Below are 25,311 nucleotides of genomic sequence, written 5' to 3'. Positions count from 1 at the left end.
TGATGAAACAACAACGATAACAACAACAACAACAATAATAATAATAAACGATGATTGTGCCTTCCTTTCTCTTTCTTTTTGTTTCTTTAATTCTTTTTAATATAGAAAATAAATTTACAAATACTTGATAAGATCAGAAACTTCTATAAAGCAATTTCATTTGGCCGAACTATTATATTGCCTATGAATATTTTTCAGTTTTATTGGCCTTATGTAGTCCTTATTGTTTGTTTTTTTATTAACCATATACCCTAAACCCTAAACCCTAAACCCTAAATACCCTCCGATGTGGTCAAAGATACCACCCCTTCTCCAAACTATTTTTTTTTTTTTCATATATATTAACTCAACTCAATTCAAAACAAATTCCAAACTTACCAACCCTTTTTAGAATTTCTAAAATGTCTTTCACTCAACCGGGCCCAAGTGAAAAGATTAGATTGCTTGGACTGTGCCATACATTTAAACCCTTAAACAGGATAAAAAAACACCTTTGGGAGGCATCGTCCAATAACAAATACCACTGAATTAGATATTTATACAAGACCGTGGCCTTCGTTTTCTCTTTTATGTCCTACCCTAATTGTCTGTCTTGACGTCATTTTCCTTCTCCAAAGGAAGAACACTAATAATAATATAACTCCAAGCATAGAAAGACCAAGGAAAGAGAACTCCAAGTGACTACCTAATACATATTCCATCATTTCAAGTTTGTCCTCGCCTTCACAGTTGCATTTGCAGACACTACTAAGCTGTCGATGCTGATCTTCTTCTGGATCCAACACAAAATCAACAGTCATAGCTTCATCTCTCAACAAAATACCTGTAGATTTTGATCGATATCCAGGCATGGTAGCCACAACTGCAACAAATGCATTAATGCACACCTCAGTGGCTCCGGCCAAAAATGATCAAGCTCTCCATAAAAGAGAGCCTTGGCTAGTGAGGGTATTTAACAGATAGGGAAGGAAGTATTTGATATTGTCAGCAAATATCAAATGAACAGTGTCAATAAGGAGATTAGAACTACTAAGGAGAAAAAGAATAAGAAAACAAAACATAATAGAGGTTCTTGAGTGGATAGTAATAAAAAACCAGTATGACTTAATGTTAAAGTTGGGTCCAGGTCCATTCCCAAAAAAGATTATCCGAAATGAGAAGGCATCTTCCCAAGCAATAAATACAAATCTTCTAATTAAGAATCTACATAGAAGTATTCTAACACTCCTCACATGTGGACCCTCTTAATGATTCTATAAATAAATAATTTTGTGTAGAGGCCCACCTTCAGGTACCTACTCTGAGACCATATTATAGTTACGTCTCCAAATTAATAAGCTCATGATCTTTCAATTCCAAGATTTATGTGAGACTATTCTAAAACTCCTGCTCATGTGTGGACCTTATTTATGGCTTACATGCATGAACATCTTTTGCCGAGGCTCATGGAAGGTACCCACTCTAATACCTCGTTAAAGTTGATTCAGGTCCAGCTCAAAGTGACTTAACCAAACTTAGGAGGAATCTTCTCTATCTTACTAGTCCTGGATCTGTGGGGCTATTATAAAATTTTAAAAGGCAGGTAAAACTTTCAGATAAAGAAATTAGACAGTACAGGTTAAAAGATTATATATAACCTTCATAGCTTTTGCCAGGAGCAAGCATACGATGGTAGTTACCAAATAAACTGCCAGCTCTTACCTGTAATGCACAATGGTAATTAGCAAATTTTATGATCCTGGTAAAAACCAAATAAAACACTTTTCAGAAATAAACGTTTCCTCCAGAAAAGGAAGGGTTCTGAAGAAATATAAGTGTTAGCGTACGGTATAATTGATTTCTTTGATCATGACAGAAGCAGGCAAAGGTTGACCATTCCGAGATGACAAAATTCTTCCATGAACTCCTGACTAAAAAATTAGTAGCATTGAGATGAAGGTTCTAAACTGAAATAAAAATAGAATGAAGTTGGTACAAACATACAATAAGAAAAACTACTATATTCCCTAGCAAGCATATACAAAACTTTCAAGTGTAAAAAGCAGATACAAAGAAATAAAAATGTATATCTTCAAAACCTTTGGGAACCAGAAACCTCAGTTTCCTCAAGTACTGTTTACTGATGGTGAAGATTTCCAATGTCCCCAAACGAACTATAATTCTCATTTTTCAATGTAAATGAACTATAATTCTCTTTTTTCCATGTAAATGAACTATAATTTCTCATTTGACTGTTGGTATATTTTTTAAAAACGCCAAACTTATGACTGGTATCATTCTATTTATTCAGTAAAATGCTTTTAAAGTCCTATATTGCTACTCGTACATGTTTCTCAAGAAGTGCTAGGAGAACTTCTCCTTATATACATATATGCTTTTAGCACACAAGTAAATTTTCAAATGACAACAATGACCCTAAGAAAAACAAGAAAAAAAAAGAAAAGTAAAGGAAGCAATTTAACAAAAGAATTACGAGAGACATTAAACTCTTTTCTTTTTTTTATAATGAAGAGAATTTCACTAAAGAAGAAGCAACAATACAAGAGGAAAGAAGCTAAAGAGATATTAGATTTCTCAAAATCTGACCGTCACAAATTTCATTAAATAACTTAAAAAGTTAAAACTACATCATCAACATTTTCTTTTTGAATGTTGAACTCTATTGCCTACTAAAACAAACCTCAGACCTCACACTTCAAACCCCCCATTAAATTATGCTAATTACTTGGAAGGAAGTACTTCGCTAGTCCTGGATATAAGACCAGAGCCAACCAGGCTCAATAATTGCTTTTTGGATGAGATGCTCAGCAAATTTCATAAAAAATAACTGATTTTTTATTAATTTTCAGTGTTGGTAAAATCATTGAAGCAACAACACAACTCTACAATGTTGCAAGGACTAACATTACATTGTGATTCCAGAATGGGAACATACCCTCACAAGGCTTGCTACAAGATTCAACATACTCATTTTGTTGTACTCCCAAATGACAGGAAGCTGCACATGTACGAAAGATTTGGAAATCTTAAAAAGTGACTTTATACCCACAAAATTCATGAAGTCAACCTGCAAAGGATCCATCAGAGGACAACAGAGAAACCGGACCTCATCTGCCTTTGGCCACTTATTGTCACTAATTTCCAGAGTCAATTCAAAACAACCTCCGTGTATATAGTTCCAGTCTTGCATGCCACCATATATGGGGTACCTAAACAGCAGCATTTGCATCATAAGTTGTGGAACATAGAACATGATTTGACAATGTGTTTCAACTAGATAAAAGCTAATTCACTTATTTCTGCTAGCACATTCACAAATCTTATGACAATGAGTTTGTGCATGTCTATGCATATATAACTTAAAGTATATACATACCCGCATACATACATACATACATACATACATACATACATTAATGCAAAAATATATAGATAGGTATATATGGGGGCACGGCTGATCTAATACAAAAAATCATTTGGTGTGAAATGGCTGCAATAGCTGTTGATCGGACGGCTGAGATAGTCGTTGATCAGATGGCTGAGATAGCATTTCGCATGTTTCCACCAAATGGCTTTTTGTATTGGATCATCCCTCTATATGGGGGAGGAGGGAGATAGAGAGAGTGAGAGAGAGGCATATGTGCCTGGTCACACAACCAGGCCTCAACCAATGATTTATTCACATTGCACCGTTCCCCATATTTAGAGGAGTATTATTCTACCATTTGTCCCAGTCATAGATCATAGGTGCAGAGCCAGGACTTACAACCAGGCCCTGGTCTCACGGTTCTTTAGATCCACAGGGATTGTCATTCAGCAGTCCCCACCAATTACAAGTTATGAGACCTGGGCCTGGTTACACAACTAGGCCCTGCACCTACTATTTATAACTAGAAAGGGGTGGCAGATGGCAGATTTACGAAAATGACAGAGAGACTTCAGTGAAGAAAACATTTATAGTCCGTACATGCAGGGCCTAGGTGCTACTTAAATAGATAGATAGAACACAGATGGACAGATGAATGGATGGAAATCAAATTCATAGAATTATGGTGGGGGGTAGACTAATACTAGGATTGACTACAAAAATGAGCGAGTGCTGCTCAATCATATATCTACAGGATTAAAATTGTATAAAACACATAAATTCCAAAAGAAGCTAGCACAGGATATCTTCTTCGTCCAATTTCCACAATACGGCACATGGCTGACAGCAGCATGAGATCAGTACAAATAGAAAAGGCTGACCTCAGCAAACAATTAGCTAGCATAGCAGGATTTCATACATTGTAAACTAACAGAAGATTTCCATTTATTTCATTTAAGCCATTGTGTGTAGTCAACCTGTATTCCAAAAGGCATAGAGAAGCTCACTTTAAATTTCAGAATTGAGTAATATTTTACGTGTATATCATACCAAAGGGCACCATTTGTAATCCCTCCATCAAACTCCTCACTTTGAGACATGTTATAGTGTGAGCTACTATACACACTTGCCATATACTGAAATGTTTTGTCATCAGGACATGCATAATTCTGCTTCCTGCATTTCCAAAATGATATGGAGATTTATCCATCAGACCTGAATGGGAAAGTATCAAATTACATCATAAGTTCTCCTTTCACATCAATCAAGAAGACATTAAGTAAGTTGTAGGTTAATTAATAGCAAATTTATGATGGTAGGCATCACGGGTCTGGAGGTCGGCAAACAATAAATACAGAAACATGAAGATGAAAAACATGAACACCAAGCAACTAAAACCAATTTGAGTAAAATCTGAAATAATAATAGCATAAAATATCAATCAGAATTTCATTTGTGGCAGAACTTTTAAAAATATGCAGCACTACATTTTAAGAAAAATATGGGGATCAAAAAGTTATATTGAAAGTTTGAAGGGAAAGAATCCTCATAAACTATACAGATTTGATAAAGAGATTAAACAATTAAGAAAACAAAAAGGAAAACTGCAGCTATTGGTGCTCCAAATCAAAAGCTAAATGAAAAAGCTATACTAAAGCATAATTTTTTTCTGTTGACTGGTACATGCAAGCCCATTCCAGTTGGGACAAACCAATGATTGGACATACAAGTCTACAAGGAAAAGAAAAGGCTCAGTGCATATCAAAGGCATAATTGGAAGTGAGAATAGAACCTCCATCCAGTGAAGAATTAAAATTTCCAAATGACCACACAACAGCTTGAATTTGTACACATCACAAGTAGATAAAACAGTACCTTCTATCTGGAGAACCATCCCAGGGATAATTTGCAACAAGTGCACCCTGCAGGTTCAAATTATCTGTATCTAATCAGACTATATAAATATGAACATGATGGCAATGAAATGGATTTAGTTAATATTACCCCATGCAAGCTGGCGGATGCTGTGAAATGACGCTTTTTAAGCCAATTCATTATTGCTTTTGTTTCAGGTTGTTGGAAGTCCACATCATCATTGTTAGGAAAAAACTATGTTAAACTTTAGGTTAGTCAATATGCACCACTGATGCAATTTTTACAAGAACAAACAAAGGTAAACAAGACGGATTCTAGAGCTGAAAATTGCTCTCACAATGACTTAGCAGATATGAGCAGGGAACCCTCAAATTAAAGAAAGGAAACAAAGAGATGAATAAACTCACTTGGTCAGGAAAATCACGATTTAGATCAACATTGTTAGCATTACCACGTTGCCTAAGAGAAAAACCATCGGGATTCATTGTAGGAAGTATGTGAAGGTGAACGCCTTTTACTATCAGTGTAGCCTGTAAAGATGGCAGAGCAATTTGAAATATTTCAGCCCCTGCAGCAGAAGACAATATAACACACAGTTCCAACATAGAGAAATTAAAGGTCCGTGAAGGGCAAAGATATCCACCACATAAAAAGGAATCTACTCCAGTCAAACTGCTCCAGACAGTCTAAAGAACATCCTAGAACACTAGCATATATATAAATCAGATCAAATGAACATTTTGAGGAGAACTCAATACCAAAATAGCTCTAAAAAAATAACATGACAGTGACAAATAAAACATAGCCAATTCACAAATAAAAAATAACATAGATAGGAAGAAATACAGGAAAATTTTGAAAAACTAAAAAAGATGACGTAAATACCAGTGGATCCTTATTATAGTTATCACATAGCCAATTTGCCAGAAACATGAGTAGTTCACGACCAACAGGTTCATCTCCATGCACATTACCAACGAACTACATAAAAAAATAAAAAAACATGTAAATTTGTCAAGAACAGTATAAAGAAACTCTGTTGTATACACAATGTCATTAATCACTTTGTTGGATTTTTGGGTTGAGCCCGGTTTCATCCCCAAATGACTAGCCACTTAGGAGGCCTATTACTCAACCTTATAACCCATTAACTTTTCTTTCGTTTTTCAATGTTTGACTTTTTCCGACTCAACATACTTCTTATATGTAAAAAACCATAGAGAGAGAGAGAGAGAGAGAGAGAGAGAGAGTTCTCAACAGTTTGCATTGATGGCAAAAATGAGATACTAGGAACAGAAAAAAAGAAAGGACTTTCATCCTGAAAAACCATATAATTATCACCTTGAATGCAGGTTCAGCTTCTTCTTGACCTGCCCTGTCTGCAATCTCTATCACCCACTACAAGGAAAAAATTATAAATTCCTTCCATCAAATGAAAAAAGAAAAATCGACCGCCCAACTGCAGCCCATATTTTTTTCTTTTTCTGGAAAAGCAGAGATTGTTAAGGAGAAAAGATACCAACATTAAAAGGGCAAGAACAACAGCAGCCCATCTATAGCCAATAATTTGTTGCTTAGCAAAAGAATTAAAACAGAGAAGAGCAGGAAATAGCATTAAGACAGGGAAGGGCAATTACCAAAGGTATGTGGTTCACGCTCTTGCCAATACTGGTTATGAATTTCAAGAATCCCTCAAAGAGAGAACAAAATACAAATCAGAAAGAATCCCTATCCCACAACCAAATAAAATTGAAAAAAAAAAAAAAAAGCTAGCAATCATCACCAACCAAATGAATGTGCATTTTCATTGTGTAGATATTGACAAGGAACCATTGGCTGGACATCAGATTGCCCATTACAAGTAGATTGTAGCCAGTTATTTGGTACTTAGCAACTGTTTCTAAGTCTGAAACCCTTGGAAAGGACAATGACTATGACTTGCATATCAAAATGTGTAGACTCGCATGAAACATACTATTCTTTCTGTAGGGGTATAAATTTTGGTCTAATGAGTTTATAAGTTCATCAAATGCTGCTACCTAAGGCCGTTTGGTCTGTGGTATTCTGTTTACATTAGGTGCATCAGGTCGCGAGTTCGAATCGCGCCATGCCCCTCTCAAAAAAAAAAAAAAAAAAGTTCATCAGATGCTGCTGCTCCCTCCAATAGAATGTGGAGTAGCAAATATTTCTATGAATCAAATATACCAACTACTGATGTGTTCCTTCATATGGATCATGGACAGTACATTCTCTGATGTTGAATGTCCAAATGAGAAGAACATAGCTACACAATGACAGCCTAGCAATCTGTGTGAATTGTGTCACACTATTATTCCTTTTCTATTGTCAAAAATAGTGGAAATTTTTTCTTTTCTTTCAGCTTGTTTAAAAGAAGGAAAATAACACATATATATACTTGATTTTTTTATTTTTTTTTAAATCTTTACAAATCAATCTCCACTATTTACAAAAAAATCACCTGTATATTCTAGAAATTGTATGGCATCTTCGACCAAATTCTTTCACAGCCTTCTCCAATTCAGAATTAGTCATGTAGCCATCCACCTCAACTCTTCTATGGCACCATCAAAGGAGCAAAATTTTTAGACCGATTTGTTTATAAATCACTCTTGCAATGTAAAAGTAGATGATGATAATGATGATGATAGTAATAGTGATAGTATAGTATGAATAATAATACAAATAAAAACTATTGCTATTATCATTATTGGTATGGTACCAACAACAAAATAATAGTAATGATAACACTAAACATCTGAAGCAGAAGTTCTCACATACCTTGTCTTCAATTGGTTTTCGTCAAATAGATGACGAGAAAAAAATCCATCACTAAAGTAACCTGCAATACCTACCGAATGAAAAGGATTAAATAGTGAGCAATAAAGCTAAAAAATAAAGCATCCTCCGGCGGGAATTTCCACTCAGTGATCTGAATAGTTAACAAAGCCTTTAAAAAAAATTAAAAATAAAAATACACAGAAGCATCCAATGCAATAACAACAGCAGCCACATTTAATATTAACTTGGGAATACTGTTATAAACTTGAAAAAAATCATTAGAAAATCGAAACGTCTAAAACACAGTGGCGCATGAAGTTATCAAGACAAAAAGAAGGCGGTAAAGTAATAGAAACATGTTGGAATACGATTACGACCTTTTTTTCAGAAAATGCGATTACAACCTTGGGACGCCGGAATCACAATCCTAAAATTATTACGTAAATAACTAAATTTTTAAGTTTGTGGGTGAGTTTAGTACATTGAAGTCCCCAGTAATTGCAAGTACACATCAATGAGAAAGTCAATACAACCCAGTAATACTAAATAAGTCGTTACAGCTTCATTGGTTACCACAACAATGATTCATAGAGGCGTCAAATAGTCACCAATACTATTAAATGTCTCAGAGGGAACTTCAACATTTCAAGAGAGAAAAAAACGCAAATAGCTTCAATTCGACAATAGCGGATCATTATACAGCTTCAGAAGAAAAGAAAAAAAAGATCGAATTGAATAAATTGAAAAATAAAGGAAACATATGGAATAATGAATTTTGAAGGGGGAAAAAACCTGAGCGCCACACGAGTTGTTCTCCACCTCTGGCATACGTAGAGATCGGGAAAGACGAGAACGAGAAGACAAGCATGAGAAATGGAACCGAGAAAAGCTCCATCTCCAATAGAGAAGAAACAATTTTCAAAGTTTGTACAAGACAGGGATTCTCCCAGCTCCTCTGGGGAGTTCAACGCGGTATAGCTGGCACAGTAGTACTACCGGAACCAAAGGACGAACGACTCTCCTCTGGGAGTAAACGGATCGGATCTGGTCCGGATCCTGGAATTCCGAATCCGATCCGATTTTGAATATCCGAACCATTCGGGTAGTATTCGGATCTGAATTTCCGTAATAAAAAATAAAATTTTAAATAATTAATGAGTTTTACTTTTCAAATAAATTGGTAGTTTGACATTGGATATTGCTTGTTTGATTGTCTAATGTTTATGCCAATTATGTAATAGATTTAATTAATTACATTAATTCAAAAATTCTATATTCTAAAAATGTTATTTTACAATTATATATACTAACAATAAAGTTTTAGTATAACAATTCTATAAACATTAATGTGCAAAACAATGTTATAAAACCAACTTAGTCAACAACCCAGAAAGAATGCATAGAGTCCTGGGTCATGCATTCTACCCAGCTGATTACTTCACTGCAACAGGCCTAATGACAAACATAACATGAAATCTGGAGTTTCTGTTCAAGCATGGTTGAGTATAGCCGCAAGGAGAAGTTACTGAATGTCACAATATCTCCATTCAGAGAACCGCGGCCATCTTTGCCTTTGATATCATTCCCTGTCGATCTGGCAACAATCTTTGAGGAGTATTATGTACATAGGGTTTTCTGCTTCCACTGGTCTTCTCACGGCTGAACATAACGTACTTGGATGGAGCCTCAGGACCGATGGGTCTGCCCAAGGGCATTGGCCGGTACTACCCTCGTTTTCTTGGGGATGTTCGCTTTCTATCAGATTGTGAGAAGACTGAAGAACGGCGACGAAGAGTTGGAAGACTGGGAAATTGAATATGGAGCCCGCAGATCCGACTACGATGAGCTCTTTGCTGCAACCAAGGGATTTGGAGAAAAAAATCTAATTGGTTCAAGGGGATTTGGGAGTGTTTACAAGGGAGTGGTCCCTAGCACGGGCATCGAAGTAGCAATCAAGAGGATTTCCCACGACTGAGGCAGGGAAAGAAGGAATTTGTCGCTGAGATTACCGGTGTGGGAAGATTACAGCATCCCAACCTGGTCCAGTTACAAGGATAGTGTAGAAGAAAAAAAGAATTACTTCTCCTCAACGACTACGTCCCAAATGGAAGCCTCGATAAGCTTTGTTTAACCCAAAAAAGCTCCTGACCTGGGACGAAAGATTCAAGATCCTGAAAGGGGTCGCCTGTTAAGCTCTTACAGTTGAGTAACCTTCATTATGTAAAAAGTACGAGAGTTCATGAACATATTGATTTCTCAATAGGAAAACCATGTTCAAAAGTCTATTACTGGATATTAATTTTTCTATCAGGAAATGTTATTAGGATCACGGTAGCTCTTCTAATATGTTTAATGGCTTTGAGGTTTTCTTTTCCCACTGTTTTCGCTTCCAATAATGGCGAATTAAAATGTCTCTGTTACAGCTTATCCCTACATGTAGCTTATTTTTCATTTTTTATGCTTTAAACTTAAGCAAAGCTAAAAAATCAGACCCAAAAGCTTGTAATATTTAAGGCAGCTCCAGCGGCCGCTAGGGTTGCTGCATCAAGAAGATAATAAATATTTAACCAAATGGTAGAGATTTATTAGATTGTGAAAACACACTCTTGGATTTTTGGGTTTGACAAGGAAATCTATAAGAATTTGGTAGGTAATTGACCATTTGGGATCTATTTGCATGGTATGGGATTTCATCTCCGAAATCTGTAAATACGATCCAATATACAAAAAAACAAAAACAAATTTACAGGAGAAGGCAGAGCAATCGTGAAAAAATTCGCTCAGACAATCAATCCTACCCCCAATGGTTGTAGAACAGCGCGACGAAGCTTAGAAAGGCGCAGACGGCAGCAACGAGGTTCTCTTCTTTAAGGAGAATCTTGATGGCCAAAGTGGCGATGTCTACGGTGATCTTCCTCCCCTCGAGAACGAGTGGTCAGGCGGGCTTCCCGGCGAAGGCTAGGAGAACGAGGACAGTGATCCAGTTAACAATAGTTGAGGGGATAGCCACGGCGAGAACACTCACCATGGAAAGGAGGCAGAACACCGTCCCAAAGAGAACCGACGCATACAGTGCCGGCCACCGGACAGCCACGTCGGCGATGGTGGTGTTGTACCAGTAAAGCATGAAACTGATGATGTTCCACCGCGAGGCGAGAAGGATCCCACACTCGAGGACGCAGAGGGACACGTAGAATCTTCTCTTCTTTGGGGTAGTGTAATTTGAAAGTTCACCTACCGAAAATAAAACTTAAAAGTAAAAGTAAAAATATGAATTACTTATTTTGAGTTACAGAAAAATACAGAGGAAAGTAATATTTTGTGTTAGTGAATAGTAAAAAGTATAGTGGAAATTACATAAGAAATTTATTAATAAAATAATTTAATAAATTTAACTTTTATAAGATAGTTTTTATTTAATTTTTATTAATAAGTTGAAATATTTTAACTTATCTAAATTAATAAATTAATTAAAATTTTAATTTAAAGTATTTATTAAATAAAATTAATAAAATTAATTTAATTTAATTTAAAAAATATATATGTCAAAAAATTTAATTTAATAACATCCAAAAGCTTAAATTCTCATACTTAAAATATTAATTAAATATGATATTAAAAATCATAAATTTAAGAAAATAAAAAAGGTTATTTATTACACAAAATTACTTTTATAGATTTAATTTTATAATATAGTTTTATTTAACTAAAATATAACATATTTTAACTTGTTCTAAATTAATAAATAATTAAAATTAAATTAAGATTATTTATTTAATTAGATATATAAAAATAAATTGATTAAACAATTCCTTACTTTTATAATATCCAAATGTTAATCAAATTATTACTTTTACATTATCTAAAATTTCACTCTTAAAATAGTCACTAAATATAATATTAAAAATATATATAATAAAAAGGGTATTATATTATATAACATTACTTTAATATATTTAAATTTTATTTTAGATATTTTTTACTAAACTAAAATAAATTAAATTTTTTTAATTAAATAATAATTTAAAGAAAATTTATTATTTATTTTGTTAGATATAAAAATAAAATGATTAAACAAATACTTAATCAAATTGTTACTTTTGTAATATCTAACTTCTCACTTTTAAATTAGAAATAAAATATAATGATAATATTATGAAATTATATAAATAATAAGAGGGTATTTTATTGTATTAATTTTATAAGATAATTTTATTTAAGTATTATGTTAATAAAGTAAGATAAATTTTAGGTTGTTTAAAATAGTAAATAATTAAAAAATAAATTAAGATTTTTAATTTAAATTTAATATATATAATAAAATACTTAAAAAATATTTAATTTTATAATATTCAAGTGCAAGAATGAGAGGGCGAAAAAAAAAACAAGACAGAAAGAGAGTGAGCGCGTGAATGAAAGTGAATTTACTAGCTTTAGAGAGTGATTTCTCTTTCACTCGTTTTTCTTAAGAATAAGTGAAGTTGTATGTAATTCACTTTCACTCGCCACTTAAAGTGCAAACTAATAGGTTTTGAGTTATTTTCACTAATGAAAGTACTTTCACTTTCAGAGTGCACTAACAAAGCCTTTGTTAACCTGATGATGCTTTTCCAGCTTAGGAATTTTATAGGGCCGGAAAATCTTGCTTGGAATGACATTCAATTTTCCAAGTAAGGATTTCTAGGTAAATATGTATTTTTTTAAAAAGTGGGGCACTAATGGAAACACTGGAAAGGTATTTCTAGTGTAATTATATTTTTAGGGACCATTAGCGCCTCATGTTTCTTAGAAATATATTTTTAAATGGAAATTCTTACCGGGAAAATCATATAATTTTTACGTATGATTGCTAGCCAAGATGAGCCAAAAAACCATATGATTTTTTTAATAACTATTTGACAATTGATGTTGTGATACTTTCAACATAAGATAATTTGTATTTGATATTTTATTATACTAAAAAATTATCGGATAAGTATTGTAATGTTTGAAATTGATTATTAATTTCCATTTATTTCCCTAGAAAAAGGCACTAACATGTCCATTTAATTTTCCTTGAAATCTTCTAAAATCTTTCATGTAATTTCCTAGTAAGGCACTAATATGATTTTATATAAAGGTTTCTTGAAAATATGTATCCTAGGAAAAATATTTTTAGCTTTTCATGGGATATAAATTTCCAACTAAGGGCACTAATAAGCCTTAGAGTCTTCGCAATAAAATAAAATAAAAATACTAATAGGAATTTATTGGTTACTCAATTGACTATTGGACATAATAGACAAACAAATTGTTATAAACTAATTGAACTCACATATAAGAATCCTAGAGTTAACTGAATTAACCATTTGACATCTAGGCTTTGTTAGTGCCTTTTCCAAAAAAATGTTGGAAATACATTTCTAGTAGAAATACAATTTTAATGACCATTAGTACCTCATGTTTCCTAAAAATACTTTTCTATATGTAAGATTTTCCAACTAAGATGGGTTAGAAAACCTTATGATTTTTTTTTTAATAAGTATTTGACAATTGATGTTATAATACCTTCAGCACAAGGCAAATGTCATAATAATTTTGTATTTGACATTTTATTTTATTAAAAATTTACCGGATAAGTATGGTAATATATGAAATTGATTATTTTTTTAATTTATTTCCTTAAAAAAGGCATTAATAGGTCTATTTAATTTTTCTTGGAAATTTTTATAATTTTTCATGTAATTTCTTAATAAGACACTAATAAGATTTTTATCTGAAGCTTTATTGGAAGTGTATATCCTAGGAAAAGCATTGATAGCCTTTATTGAGATATAAATTTTCGACCAGGTGCACTAATGGGGCCCTAATGTTAAAAAACATTGATCAACTAATAAAATCTAATTAGTTAACCCAATTGACCGTTGAGAACAAAAAGGTACTTTTAGATTTTAATATGTTACGAGAGAGATAAATTTGAAATTAAAAAAAAAAGAAGAAGATGATAATGTTTTAAGGGTATTTCAGATTTAATAATAATAAACAAAAAGAATTCACGTATGAGAAAAGAAGAGCCGCCTCAACAGTGAATCCGCATGGTTTGAAACTGTTAGTCGCCTGAAAATTTTATAGACATTACACAAAACTGTTGTTTCAATGGACGACAAGGGAGAAATCAGATTCCCAGAAACTTCAATTAAGGGATGAAAGAGAAGGAGAGAGAGAGAGAGAGTGAGAGAGCACCCACTGCGTTGAAAAGAACAAATGATGGATATCCATTTGAGCTTACGTTCAACAACTGAAATGAATGGACACTGGGGCTTCGCGTGCTCTCCAAGCAAGGCAACAAAGCCCAGTTTCAGAAAAGTCCGGCGATCCTTCTAGTGCCGGCACAACTGACTTTATGGGATTTCCGGAGCCTTTCCCCAGCAATAGTTACCGACCATTTGTTTACTGGTGTTCAAATCCAAAATCTCTCTCACTGCATTTTCCTTTTCAATGTTTTCATTTACTTCTAGCGTAAAGGATTCTCCTTTTTAGTTCTAAGAAAGGAGGAACTCAATTGCATTACATTTTTGTTTTCAGAATCTGCAACTATTTTTCGAAAATGGGACAAGATCATGCTTCTCCATCAATGCTCTTCGGTAGTATTTTTAGTTTTGTGACAAGAAACTTCACCTACACCTGTGTGACATCCTTTACTTGTAGGCATAGACATGAACTTGGCCATCAATCTGGTAAGGTGATCATCAGCTTCAACCTTGGACTTTTCCGATGTGTTTTTCCACTTTTTTTTCATCGGTACAACTCCAAGGTTGATACACCTTCAATTTTTTACTCTTTTTTAGGGAGCAATTTTCCAAAGTAGTCGATTGTCCATCAATTACAACTTCTACTCTTATGATTCTGTGATTTCCGTCAATCAAATTTTGGATAAACTAGATGGGCGATTCAGAATTATTTAGGAATTTGATGTTTTTGGGTTTTCACTTAATTTATGAATTTATACGTAATTAAAATAAATTTTACCCTAACAGATAAAGTTTGGTAGAGCATTTCGGTTTATAGATAATTATTAGAATCAAGAAGCCACACAGTTGGGCATGTAAAATGATTTTGATGCATTCATTATAGTTAATGCATGGGCAACTCTGGTATAAATGGCTATTGATCCTTGATCATCCACTGATTATGTGAAGGATTCACTCCAGCATCTAGAAGATTTCAACAGAACCATGAATGTGTAGTTCCGTAACCTCATATAAAAATGAAATGATTATCAGAGTTTAATCCGTAAAGAAATTTGAATAACTTGACAATGGCGTTTCAATCATTTCTTCAAATATGAAATAGAATGATTCTTACTTTTAGCTTCTTCCGTTGAATTCCCGATTGATAGATGGGTGCCTTTCCTTTGCTCTGCAACAAAGGAGTAGGTTGGCACAAACCTATCTGTTAGACAAGAAGTTCCTCCACAAGGTAGCTTGATAAACACTCTTTTATGAAGTGGATTTCTCCTTTCAAAAGAGTCATGTGAGAGAGAATATTAAAAATAGTTTAACAAGAGTCAAGATTAAGAAAATCATAAACCATTTTTGAGCTCTTTGATTCTCATGTATTAAGCTACAGTAATCCATCTCCTTCACCTTTAACCATTGCAAGAATTCATCATGATCAGCATATGCAAAGTCAGTACGGGGTTTTATTACCCCTGAAAGAGCAAGCAAAATTATTGGTAATTTGCACGAAAAATTCTTGCACAATGCCGCCATTCCCATCGAAAACAATTGTACACCTACAACGTTTGAGATCATAATTATGAGATGGGTTGGTGGCATCATTGTGGCTTGGAGTTCATAACACAAATGATAGAATGTAAAAATGGCTCCTCCCGCACTCTTCTGGGAAGATATTCTTCCTTCTCTGGTTCTAGAAACAATTTTTTTTCCCCCAGCATTAGAAACATATTCTTTGAGGTTCAGACCATGAAAGAAAAGAAAAAAAAGCTCAAGAAAACTAAAAGTGAAGGAATCCAAAGAGACTGCATGGGTCTTCAAGAGGGAAGGGAGGAAGGATGGGAGAGTTTTTTCAAACACTAACCAAAAACAATAGAGAAAAGTGCAGACTAGAGGAAACCATTGATGACTCTCTCACTAAAGTGAAAAATAGCAATAATAACCCTGACATTAATGGGGTTTTGGTAAGTGTCATTAAGACCCCACAGATCAAAACTTTCGTCACAGCCTGAACCCCAAAGAAAATTTACAAATCCTGTTATCCCTCTTCTCAAATCAAAACTCCATCAAAGTGTACATAAATGGTTTTGGTGATTCCAATTATAGGAGCTGTCTATAAGCATTGCCTTGTTAATGTATCTTGTTTCCAGTTCCTAAGTCTGCTGCTGCTGTGTGTGTGTGTGTGTCTCTCTCTCTCTCTCTATTGTTTTCCTTGTTTGAGATGGGGAACGAGTATTTGAAACAACCAGAAGGATCAAAGGTACAGGTAAAGTAATCACGAATTTGAGTTCGCGAGCAGACAGAATAAAAATGGAATATAACATCTAATGATTTGGTGAAATTCTTTATCATTATATGTACATTCAACTACCACGTGAACGAGAGAGAGAATGGAGTGGCTGACATAGAAAGAAGAGAGGAAGTGAAGCCTGCCAAGAACGCAGAAGGGAGACGGCAGGTCTGAGCGCGCAGCAGATGGTTCTTGACAGTGAGAGAGGGAAAGAGGAGAGAGGGAAGGTGGGGTGGAGTAATCATTCAAAGGAATTGAGGATGATTGATGCTCTGGAAGTCTTTCAAAGTTCAAATCCATGTTATCTGCTTCTAAATTCTCATTCTCACCTAAAAAACAGGAAAAGAGAATAATGAGTTAACAATCCATAATAATGAAAGTCCTCATATGCCCTTCATTTCATGAGGATCATAATATGATAAAGTGATTATCACCCATCAAAACCCTTGTTGCCCTTTCCATGAACAACAGATTTTGAAGCTGTAAACTTGATCATGGATCTTTTCATGCGCTGATCATAGTGTATTTTTCCAAGAAAAAAATCAAGTTTATGTACGGCTAATTCACAATTAATCTCTTTAATCATGAAGATAAGGTCCCACTGGAATAACCTCAATCAGGATTTGTGACTTTTTTTTTTTCCAGCTGTTAAGTGCTGTAAAACATGAAACTGTGAAAAGAGATCAACACAAGTGCTGTTCTGTAAAGGCTTCAAGAAAATGTTTTCTTTCTCAGAATTAGGGAATTCAATTTCCATGTTTGCATGAAAGAGGGGCATGTTGGTAAACTTGGCCAAAAATGGGAGAAAGAAGCTCGTATAAAGAAAAATATGGAGGAATTTTGGGGAATTAAAAAGCGAGAAATCACAAAAGGAAAGTTTGTCTCATTGACAATGGGCAGAGGCCACCAATAAGCAGAGACAAAACGAAATGATGCAGTTTGCCACCTCTTTTCCTTCTCAGCCCAATGTTCTGATCAACCTTCACTTTCCCAAAGAAAAACGAAATAAAGAATAGAAAACTAAAAACGAGCCCTCTTGCTGTACTGTAGGTGATGTAAAATGTTATTCCCCCGTACGTAGGCCCCATGATGTCACACCCACGCTATTCTTACGCAATTCTGGACTCTCAAAGAAAAGAAACGGGATTTCTCCTTTTACCCTACTTTCCTCCTTTCTCTTTCTCTATCTGTTCTGTAATTCTTTTTCTTTGGATGTTAGGGATGGTTAAGGGTGCAGTGGGAGGACTGTGGAGGCAGCAGAGATGGGACCCAGAAGGCCAGAACAAGCTCTTTTTCTGTCTTGTTTCTCCTTTTTTGTAGTATGTAATCTTTTTGGTTTGAACTTGATCTATTTGGTTTTTCTGCTTCTGGGTTTATCAGAGCTTTGAGGAAAGAACATGATATGTCGTGTCCCGAGGTCTTTGCCAGTGGCATAGCAAAGTGGGACCCGGTGATATGATGCCGAGAACCCCACCACCGCTTGCTTTGCTCCATCTAATGGGAGCTCAGACTCTATTGCTCTAACATATAGACATATTTTTCTTGTTCTTGTTGCAGCATCTACTAGATCTAAATAAACTGGAAAAACTCACTCTTTTTTTCTTTTTTTGGCTGTTTCTCTAACGTTCCTCATTGTTGAGAACCTGGTCTTTCAGTTGTATATGCAAATGGCCGATCAACTCTGTTAAATTTAGTTCAGTAAAATACTTGAAAATGATGGTTGCCGATATATGAGCTAGTCTTCTTCTTACATGATCTGCAGGAAATACCATTCATAGATATTTGAGCACAGACTACTCTCTTCTGCTCAGAATTCACTCGGCCATAAATCAAGGAAGACTGTAAAAGTATAACCAGAGATGACTACTGGTAAGATTGCAGATGTTTATTAAAAAGAAGAAGTGATGTTTGAAAGAATTGGCTGATGCGGCTTCAGTAGTGGATATGAATGAAAAGTGGGTCTACGTGAAAATCTAAGCTTAGTAAGAGACAAATTATAATCTGGGTGCAAGGGTGATTACTGATTAGGGAGTAGTAAATCGAAGAAAAAAAAAAAGGAAAAGAAAAGTTGATGGAAAGGTTACTAATAAAAGGCGATGGTCTTTTTGGGGGCTTTACCAAAGTCAAACAGGCGCTTCATCGAATCATAATATCTTCACCGCCGAAGCGGAGGGCGAGATTGCCCCCAAGATTCATCATCATTGCCGTGATATTTAGGCTGTGCAAAAGAAACCCTACACCACCTTATATGTCTCGTCCATTATTATGTACTCATCTGAACTCCACCATTGATCACCTTTTCTCTCTCTCTCTCTCTCTCGCTCCTGTGCGAAATTCTGGATGGCTTTAGTTTACAGTTTACACAGACAATGTAATGCAACTTTTCTCCTCCTCTCACGTCTCAGTACTATATTCTTTTTGTCTCTTCAAATGATACTCTTTTACAAGAAGACACTTGAGAAGAAGAGGTTTAGCTGATACCCAGTACAGAAAGATTTTTCTAATTAAGTCCTTAAACAAATTTCTAGTAACAGGAGACTCTCTGCTGTAGTGGTGGGGGTAGGCTTCCTTTTTTGGACAGTGAATATATACGCGTGAAACAACCAAAAATATGCTGGAAGTCACTTCCATGTCTAGACAAGGTACCCAGAGCCTTCCTACTGTAATGTTCAGAGCAAAAGTGCGTGCATCTCTAGAGTTAACAAGTGTCTTCATGTCCCACGCGGTGACATTCACTGTCCAACACTATTTTTAGCTTGTTTTGCCATCCCTCTCCCCCCTTGGTTAAGTAACCCTAGAGCCAATAAGGCAATTAGTTGGACAGGGAGGTTGGTTTCCGAGGCTGGTTCTTATCTGAAATAAATTGATAACGAAAAGAACCGCAATATAATAGTCTTTCCTTTTTCGTGCTCTTGGAGATGATACCGGTACCAGAAAGGCGGAAACCATCTTTATTTATGAGAGGAAGAGAGGGTGAGCAAAGGAAACAAACGACGCAGGTAACTCATGCCATCTTCAGCAGAAATGCTTAATCAGGGGCTGATGGTAGATCATGGCAGCGAGAGCATGGTGGGATGTAACGTCGGTGGTTTCCACAGCTCCGACGCCTACCCTCCTTCCACCTGGAATATCCCTCCGTTAGGGTTTCAGCAGCTGAGAACATTGCAAAGCTTCTCTTCAGTGACCGGAGATGCGACTTCACAGTTGGCTGAAACTCTTACTTCTCTTGTTCCGAAGCAAAGGTCCGACGCTGTTGCTGCTGGTGGTATGGCCGAATTTGGCGCATCTTTGGTGCAAAGATCCAGCAATAATAACCTATGGTATATACGATAACCTTTATCACGTCTCCAGTAGTACTAGTCTTTCCAACGATCTTTCTTTTTGTATGTTTTTCTTAACGGCTTTGCGTTCCTTTCTGACGGTTTAATCAGGCCGTGGGCGGAAGTGGGCAGTAAGAGAAGCAGCGCAGAGGATCATCTGTCAATTGCCGCGGTGAAGATGAAGAAAGTGAAGGGGAGGAGGAAAGTTCGGGAGCCGAGATTCTGCTTCAAGACCATGAGCGATGTGGATGTTCTGGATGATGGTTACAAGTGGAGGAAATACGGTCAGAAGGTGGTGAAGAACACACAGCATCCAAGGTAGCAACGATGCTTGTCCCACTGATCCATTCTGCCAATTTTGCTTCATTTTTTTCTAAAAAATTTATCTCTGTTAGTTCTATCTTGTTAGTTTATTTCCAGCCGAACTAAGATACTAATCAAACATAGTTTAATAATCAGTTCGTATATGAGAAATCTAGTTCTGCAAACTCTTTATAACATAGACATTGTGAGAGGTTCACACAGACAACTGATGTTTCTAAGCATACCATCAGTGACCTCTGTGGAAGAGCATAACCCAATTCATATAATTCATGTGGTAACAATGCTAGCGAAGTAAGAAAACGCCAACTGGGTAGGATTTAAATCTGGGACAGTTTTTCTACATGTGTAAATGCTTTAAACCCTAATAAAAAAAACTACATGGAAATACTCCAACTTGATCAAAACCTAGACTAGTTTCAAGTTGTAATCAGCCTTCCGAAACTCCACTGAAACTCATCGGGAGAGCCAAATGAACCGGAGTCTTTTCCAAGACATTCTGCAATAGAGAACCTATCAAGGAAATTGTGGGATTAGAGGCTGAAGAACTGCGATTCTTCCTAAGATTCAGAGTTTCAATGTCTAAGACAGCAGAAGATCTGGGAATCATTCGTTCATTATTTCATGAAATTAATTAGTACAAAAAAAGTTCTGTTTTCGTTAATATTAGCTACCAGTAAGCATCATTTAGATCAGTACCTGTTGTGTTGCTTTAGCTATCATCTGCTTTATTTGAGGTGCCATGGTTATTTCTTCTGTCATTTTTCCAGCAAAGTATGGTAGCCTGGGAGGATTTTCAATGCTTTTTGTCTCCCATGATTTCGAAGAACTTTTTCTTTTTTTTGTCTATGTAAATTAACCTTTAATTCATACACCATTTTCGTTTTTCCGTTTCCCCATTTCATAAAAAAACTTCCATGATTGAGATTCTCACACCTCTAAAAGCGTATCAACTTTCTGCAATTATAAGCTCTGTGATAAAGTAGTCATCTTAAGGTTTAACAATAAAGTGGAAACTCTTGAGAACAGTTCATGCATAGGGTACCCTATGGATCACAGTAACATGCAAAAAGCAAATGATGATGAAATAAGTGCTTAACTGTTGATCTTGAAATCCTTTCGTATCATAGCAGCAAATCCCTTTTCCCCTCTTCACACTCACTTTTAACTTTGGATTTCCTGAGCCACTTCTCAGAATGAACGATCCTGATTTCACATGAACTGAGAGGATGGGTATTTTAATATGGGGCAAAGGAACAGGAAGGCCCAATGTTTGGGTCCGATTGCAAGACATCATCAACCATCTTCGAAACTAGTGGAGCCCGTCTTCACTTCAATCACGTTCTTTACATGAAATTTGTTTTAAAAGAGGTCAGTAATGGAGGTCAGTTGTTGGGGTTGCAGGAGTTACTATCGTTGTACTCAGGACAACTGCCGAGTGAAGAAGAGGGTGGAGCGGCTGGCTGAGGACCCCCGCATGGTGATCACTACCTACGAAGGCAGGCACGTGCATTCGCCATCTCGTGACGATGTGGATAACCCTCAAGCAGCCTTCCATATCAACTTCTTCTGGTAGTCCGACGCGCTGCGTGCAGCGTCCTCACTCCATTTGCTTCTCTTGTCCATTTCCGGAACTAATAAAATCCTGGAAAAGTGCGGCCATGAAGTTTTCTTCTCTGGTTTGTACATATCTATATATCACTCTCTGGTGTCAGATTTGATGGGGGTGGTGATGAGGATATGAAAACGAGGACGATCGTAACGCCCTTCTTCTTGTCGGTTTTGTCGGAGACGGTGTCGTATTGGAGCTTGCACTGTGATTTCTGAGTTCCAGGTTCCGATGTGTAACTTGTAATGTTGAAAACTGAAAAGGGAGCTTTTAATGAAATTTGTAAGTACTGCTAATGTTTTGACAAATTACTTCTCAATCTTCTGCTACAGAGTGTTTATTACTTCATTTACAGTCGCAGCAGCTCAGATGACGTTTCAAATTTAGATCCTGCATGAAATATCAAGTATTTTTACTGCAGATGATACCTGAAAAACTTGTAACTCCGCCTTGTGACAATTCCTCAGGCAATCGTTGCAGGCTTCTGATTTTTCTTTGCATACTCTATCAGTGTCGATTCGTAGTGTTCATTACATGGGTTACATGGGGCTCGAGCGGGTCAACTCAGATTTAGGAAGAGAAAAATTATCTCGATCTCAATGCATTAGAAGGATTAATTATAAAAAGTCCAATTCGCGGGGGTTAGTCCACAATGAAGTGTAATAAATTCTCCCCGCATTACCTAGTTCATAAAAAAATGGCGTTGGTGTAAAAAAAATTGAATTGAAGTGATATTACACCGTTTCTTGCGTTCAGGCAAAACCGGGAGAAAACTGATTCCTACCTATTTTGCGAATCATCCACTTTCCTCGCGCCACGCACGTTGCCCCCCCGCGATCCTTTGGCAAAGGTTTTTTTTTCTCCCTCCTCCCCCCACCCTTGTTGGCCTTCCTCTCCTCTCCCTCTCGACCTCCGTTGCAGAGCATGGGAAGCCGAGTCTCTGTCGCAGAGCCTCTCGGCCTCCAAACTTCTCTTATCTTTCGGCCTCCCTCTCTTCCCCCTCTCTTCTCCCTCCTCTCGGCCTCCTCTCCTCTCCCTCTCGACCTCCGTCGCAGAGCACGGGAGACCGAGCCTCTATCGCAGAGCCTCTCGGCCTCCCGACTTCTCTTCTCTCTTGGCCTCCCTCTTTTCTCCCTCTCAGCATACCGTCGGAGCGCCGCCTCCACCTTCGCTATTGCCTGTCGCCGTCGTCGTTGCCCGTTGGCCCACCGCTAAGGAAGATGACGCGTGCTAAGGAAAAAAGATGGTTTAATTTTTCCTAAGTTAGAAAAAATTAAACCATTGTTTGATAATTAAACCATTAGTTTTATTTTTTGTTAATATATTATTAATTAATAATATGTAAAATATATATTATTTTATTGATAAATTAATATATTTATTTATTATATTTTTAATTTTTTATTTTGTATTCAAATAGTGAGTTTTAATGTTAAACTATAACTTATGTTATTAAAAAATAATTTATTTATTTATTATATTCACTTATGTTATTTTTAACTTCTTTTATTTATTTTAAATAATTTATTATAGTCACACTTATTTAGTATATTAATTTATAATAAAATGTGATCATTAATTGGTTTAATTATCCAATTGCTATAATTAATTACACCATAGGGTTTATTTATTATATTCTCTTATGTTATTTTTAAATTTTTTATTAATTTTAATAATTTATTCTAGTCAATCGTAATTATTGTTTTAATTTATAATAAACTATAATCATTATGTAATATAATATAATTTTTTATTAATTAGGATATTAATATATTCTAATACTACTCATTAATCACTTATAAGTGTAGTAACCATGTTTATTTTGGTTAATTATATGTTTAGGTATATATTCTATTTAAATATATTATAAAAGGTTACTTATTATTTTATTTATATCATATTTTTTATTTGGGGGCATTAACACTAGAATCTGTTTTCCAACTACTTGAACTCGTCTACACTAACACCCAAACATGAGTTGAAGTTGAATCAATTCATTTCAGTTCAATTCAATTTTTCATTGTGGACTAACCCCCCCTAAAATAGGAAAGAAATGGATGGCTAACAATTAGGGGATATAAATAAAATTCTAGATATTTTGAGAAATTAAGGGGATGATTATTATTTGTTTGATAATAGATAATAGTGATATGGAAAACATCCGATAGATGATATTTTAACTCAGCCATGACCGAAATGATTAAAATATGTAGATTTTGATGAGATTTTAAAAATGAAATCTTCTTGTGCAACATCTTCTCAAATTTGATAGCCCTAACTTGAGTTAAAAAATTAAACTAGACCAAATTCTACTTGAACTTGGCCCCTTGTTTGAGTCCAATAGTTTGCAAACCTACAAGAGCCCGCCCCAGATTGATTGATTGATCAATTGATTGATTGAGTGTGGATACATCATTCAATGGTTATAAGTAGAGATTTTATAACCATCTCTAAACGAATTCTTCTAAATTGAATAGAGGATATCTTTAATTCATCTCTTCAAGTTGAAGTTTGATTGTGCAAGAGGAAGTATAATCGTTCTTCATCACTCTTTCTCGAATTTTTTTCCTTTTGTCTTTGATGTGTGACACATGGGAGAACAATAATATGAGCTATAAAAGTCCAAATGTCAAAAGTTATAGAAATGATATGGAACACGGATTTTTTTTTTTTTTTTTTGCTTGGTTCCTTCCACATTGGGTTGGTTTGGTTCAAGTCAAACTTGGCTTAATTCAAATCAAGTCTAACTTGGCTTAATTCAAATCAAGTCTAACTAGGTCAAGCCAATATCAGGTTTAGTTTGAGTCTAGTTTGAGTTATTAAACGGATTTGGGTTCCCATGTGTATAGGGGCCCCATGTGGCCCTGATACTAATACGTAGTAAAAGATGGTTTTGGTTTAAGCTGAAGGAATGGTTCAAGTTGAGCTCAGGCGATTTGATTGACTCGACTTTGGCCCACTCATTACGAGTTCAAAGTCACCGGAGAAATCAGACTTGGACAGCGAATAGCTGAAAAAGACGAATTCCCATAGACAACACTAATCGTAGGTGGGTAACAATTACTGATTGGTCGGTCCAGGCGAAGTTTCTAGAGCCAAATCGATGATGCGATAGTGGGCCCTTAGCCCATATCCCTCTTTTATTATTCTGCCCTACTTACGGTTTACACACGTCTCTGATAATTGCAGAACCGGTGTTGACGTCCACTGTGCTATCGAAAGACAGTTTTACCTACTTATTCAATTTTTAATCGTTTTAATTAATCTAAGTCGCACCGGCTTTTGCAAATATCTGTCCCTCTCACTAATCCCATTTTTAAACTCTCTAATACAAGTCTTAAGCGGACCAAATAACCGTGTTAAGATTGGAGAACAACGGTGGCCCATCGCGGAAATTACTTCCATCAAATCTGTCGTGTTATTAGAATGATGGCTGAGATTAATCGTTTTTCGAGTGGCCCTACATCCATCGTAGCCTCCGAATTCTTACCGATTCTTGATCTTCACTCCAGACT

General features: G+C 35.6%; 2 protein-coding genes across 5 annotated transcripts; one reads left to right on the top strand and one right to left on the bottom strand.

Annotated features, from left to right (window-relative positions):
* Nucleotides 1-481: 481 nt before the first annotated feature.
* LOC137945983 (carboxypeptidase SOL1-like) lies at nt 482-8,998 on the bottom strand. Of its 4 annotated transcripts, XM_068792114.1 has the most exons (15): nt 8,834-8,998; nt 8,042-8,111; nt 7,722-7,817; nt 6,880-6,910; nt 6,584-6,640; nt 6,128-6,223; nt 5,650-5,772; nt 5,372-5,476; nt 5,243-5,289; nt 4,418-4,543; nt 3,107-3,209; nt 2,936-2,998; nt 1,827-1,910; nt 1,638-1,701; nt 482-862 (listed from the first exon to the last, which is right to left on the bottom strand). In XM_068792114.1, exons 1-15 carry the CDS (start codon nt 8,934-8,936, stop codon nt 537-539), a joined length of 1,494 nt encoding a protein of 497 aa, XP_068648215.1. In that variant the 5' UTR covers nt 8,937-8,998; the 3' UTR covers nt 482-536. The 4 variants fall into 4 exon arrangements, with proteins under 4 accessions (XP_068648215.1, XP_068648212.1, XP_068648213.1 ...); XM_068792111.1 differs by having other exon boundaries at nt 2,936-3,209; XM_068792112.1 differs by having other exon boundaries at nt 2,936-3,209; nt 8,042-8,102.
* Nucleotides 8,999-19,519: 10,521 nt separating this feature from the next.
* On the top strand, nt 19,520-22,083 carry LOC137946480 (probable WRKY transcription factor 12). The gene is made up of 3 exons (XM_068792791.1): nt 19,520-19,866; nt 19,978-20,184; nt 21,592-22,083. The coding sequence occupies exons 1-3, from the start codon at nt 19,553-19,555 to the stop codon at nt 21,761-21,763; spliced, it is 693 nt and encodes a 230-aa protein (XP_068648892.1). The 5' UTR covers nt 19,520-19,552; the 3' UTR covers nt 21,764-22,083.
* The last annotated feature ends 3,228 nt before the right edge of the window (nt 22,084-25,311 follow it).

This window comes from Aristolochia californica, unplaced genomic scaffold (assembly GCF_029961685.1).
Source record: "Aristolochia californica isolate CCGP_79_NKW_82.1479 unplaced genomic scaffold, dmAriCali1.0.hap1 SCAF_12, whole genome shotgun sequence".
Lineage (NCBI taxonomy): Eukaryota > Viridiplantae > Streptophyta > Magnoliopsida > Piperales > Aristolochiaceae > Aristolochia > Aristolochia californica.
This window is presented reverse-complemented; position numbering and strand designations above follow the sequence as displayed.

Excerpts from the sequence above, each read along its gene's own strand:
- LOC137945983 (XM_068792111.1), bottom strand. The coding sequence starts at position 8,936 with ATGGAGCTTTTCTCGGTTCCATTTCTCATGCTTGTCTTCTCGTTCTCG. Across the intron at positions 7,818-8,041 it reads GAAAACCAATTGAAGACAAG|AAGAGTTGAGGTGGATGGCT; the intron begins GTATGTGAGAAC and ends ATGGTGCCATAG. Across the intron at positions 6,224-6,583 it reads AAGCTGAACCTGCATTCAAG|TTCGTTGGTAATGTGCATGG; the intron begins GTGATAATTATA and ends TTTTTTATGTAG.
- LOC137946480 (XM_068792791.1), top strand. The coding sequence starts at position 19,553 with ATGCCATCTTCAGCAGAAATGCTTAATCAGGGGCTGATGGTAGATCAT. Across the intron at positions 19,867-19,977 it reads TCCAGCAATAATAACCTATG|GCCGTGGGCGGAAGTGGGCA; the intron begins GTATATACGATA and ends CGGTTTAATCAG. Across the intron at positions 20,185-21,591 it reads AAGAACACACAGCATCCAAG|GAGTTACTATCGTTGTACTC; the intron begins GTAGCAACGATG and ends TTGGGGTTGCAG.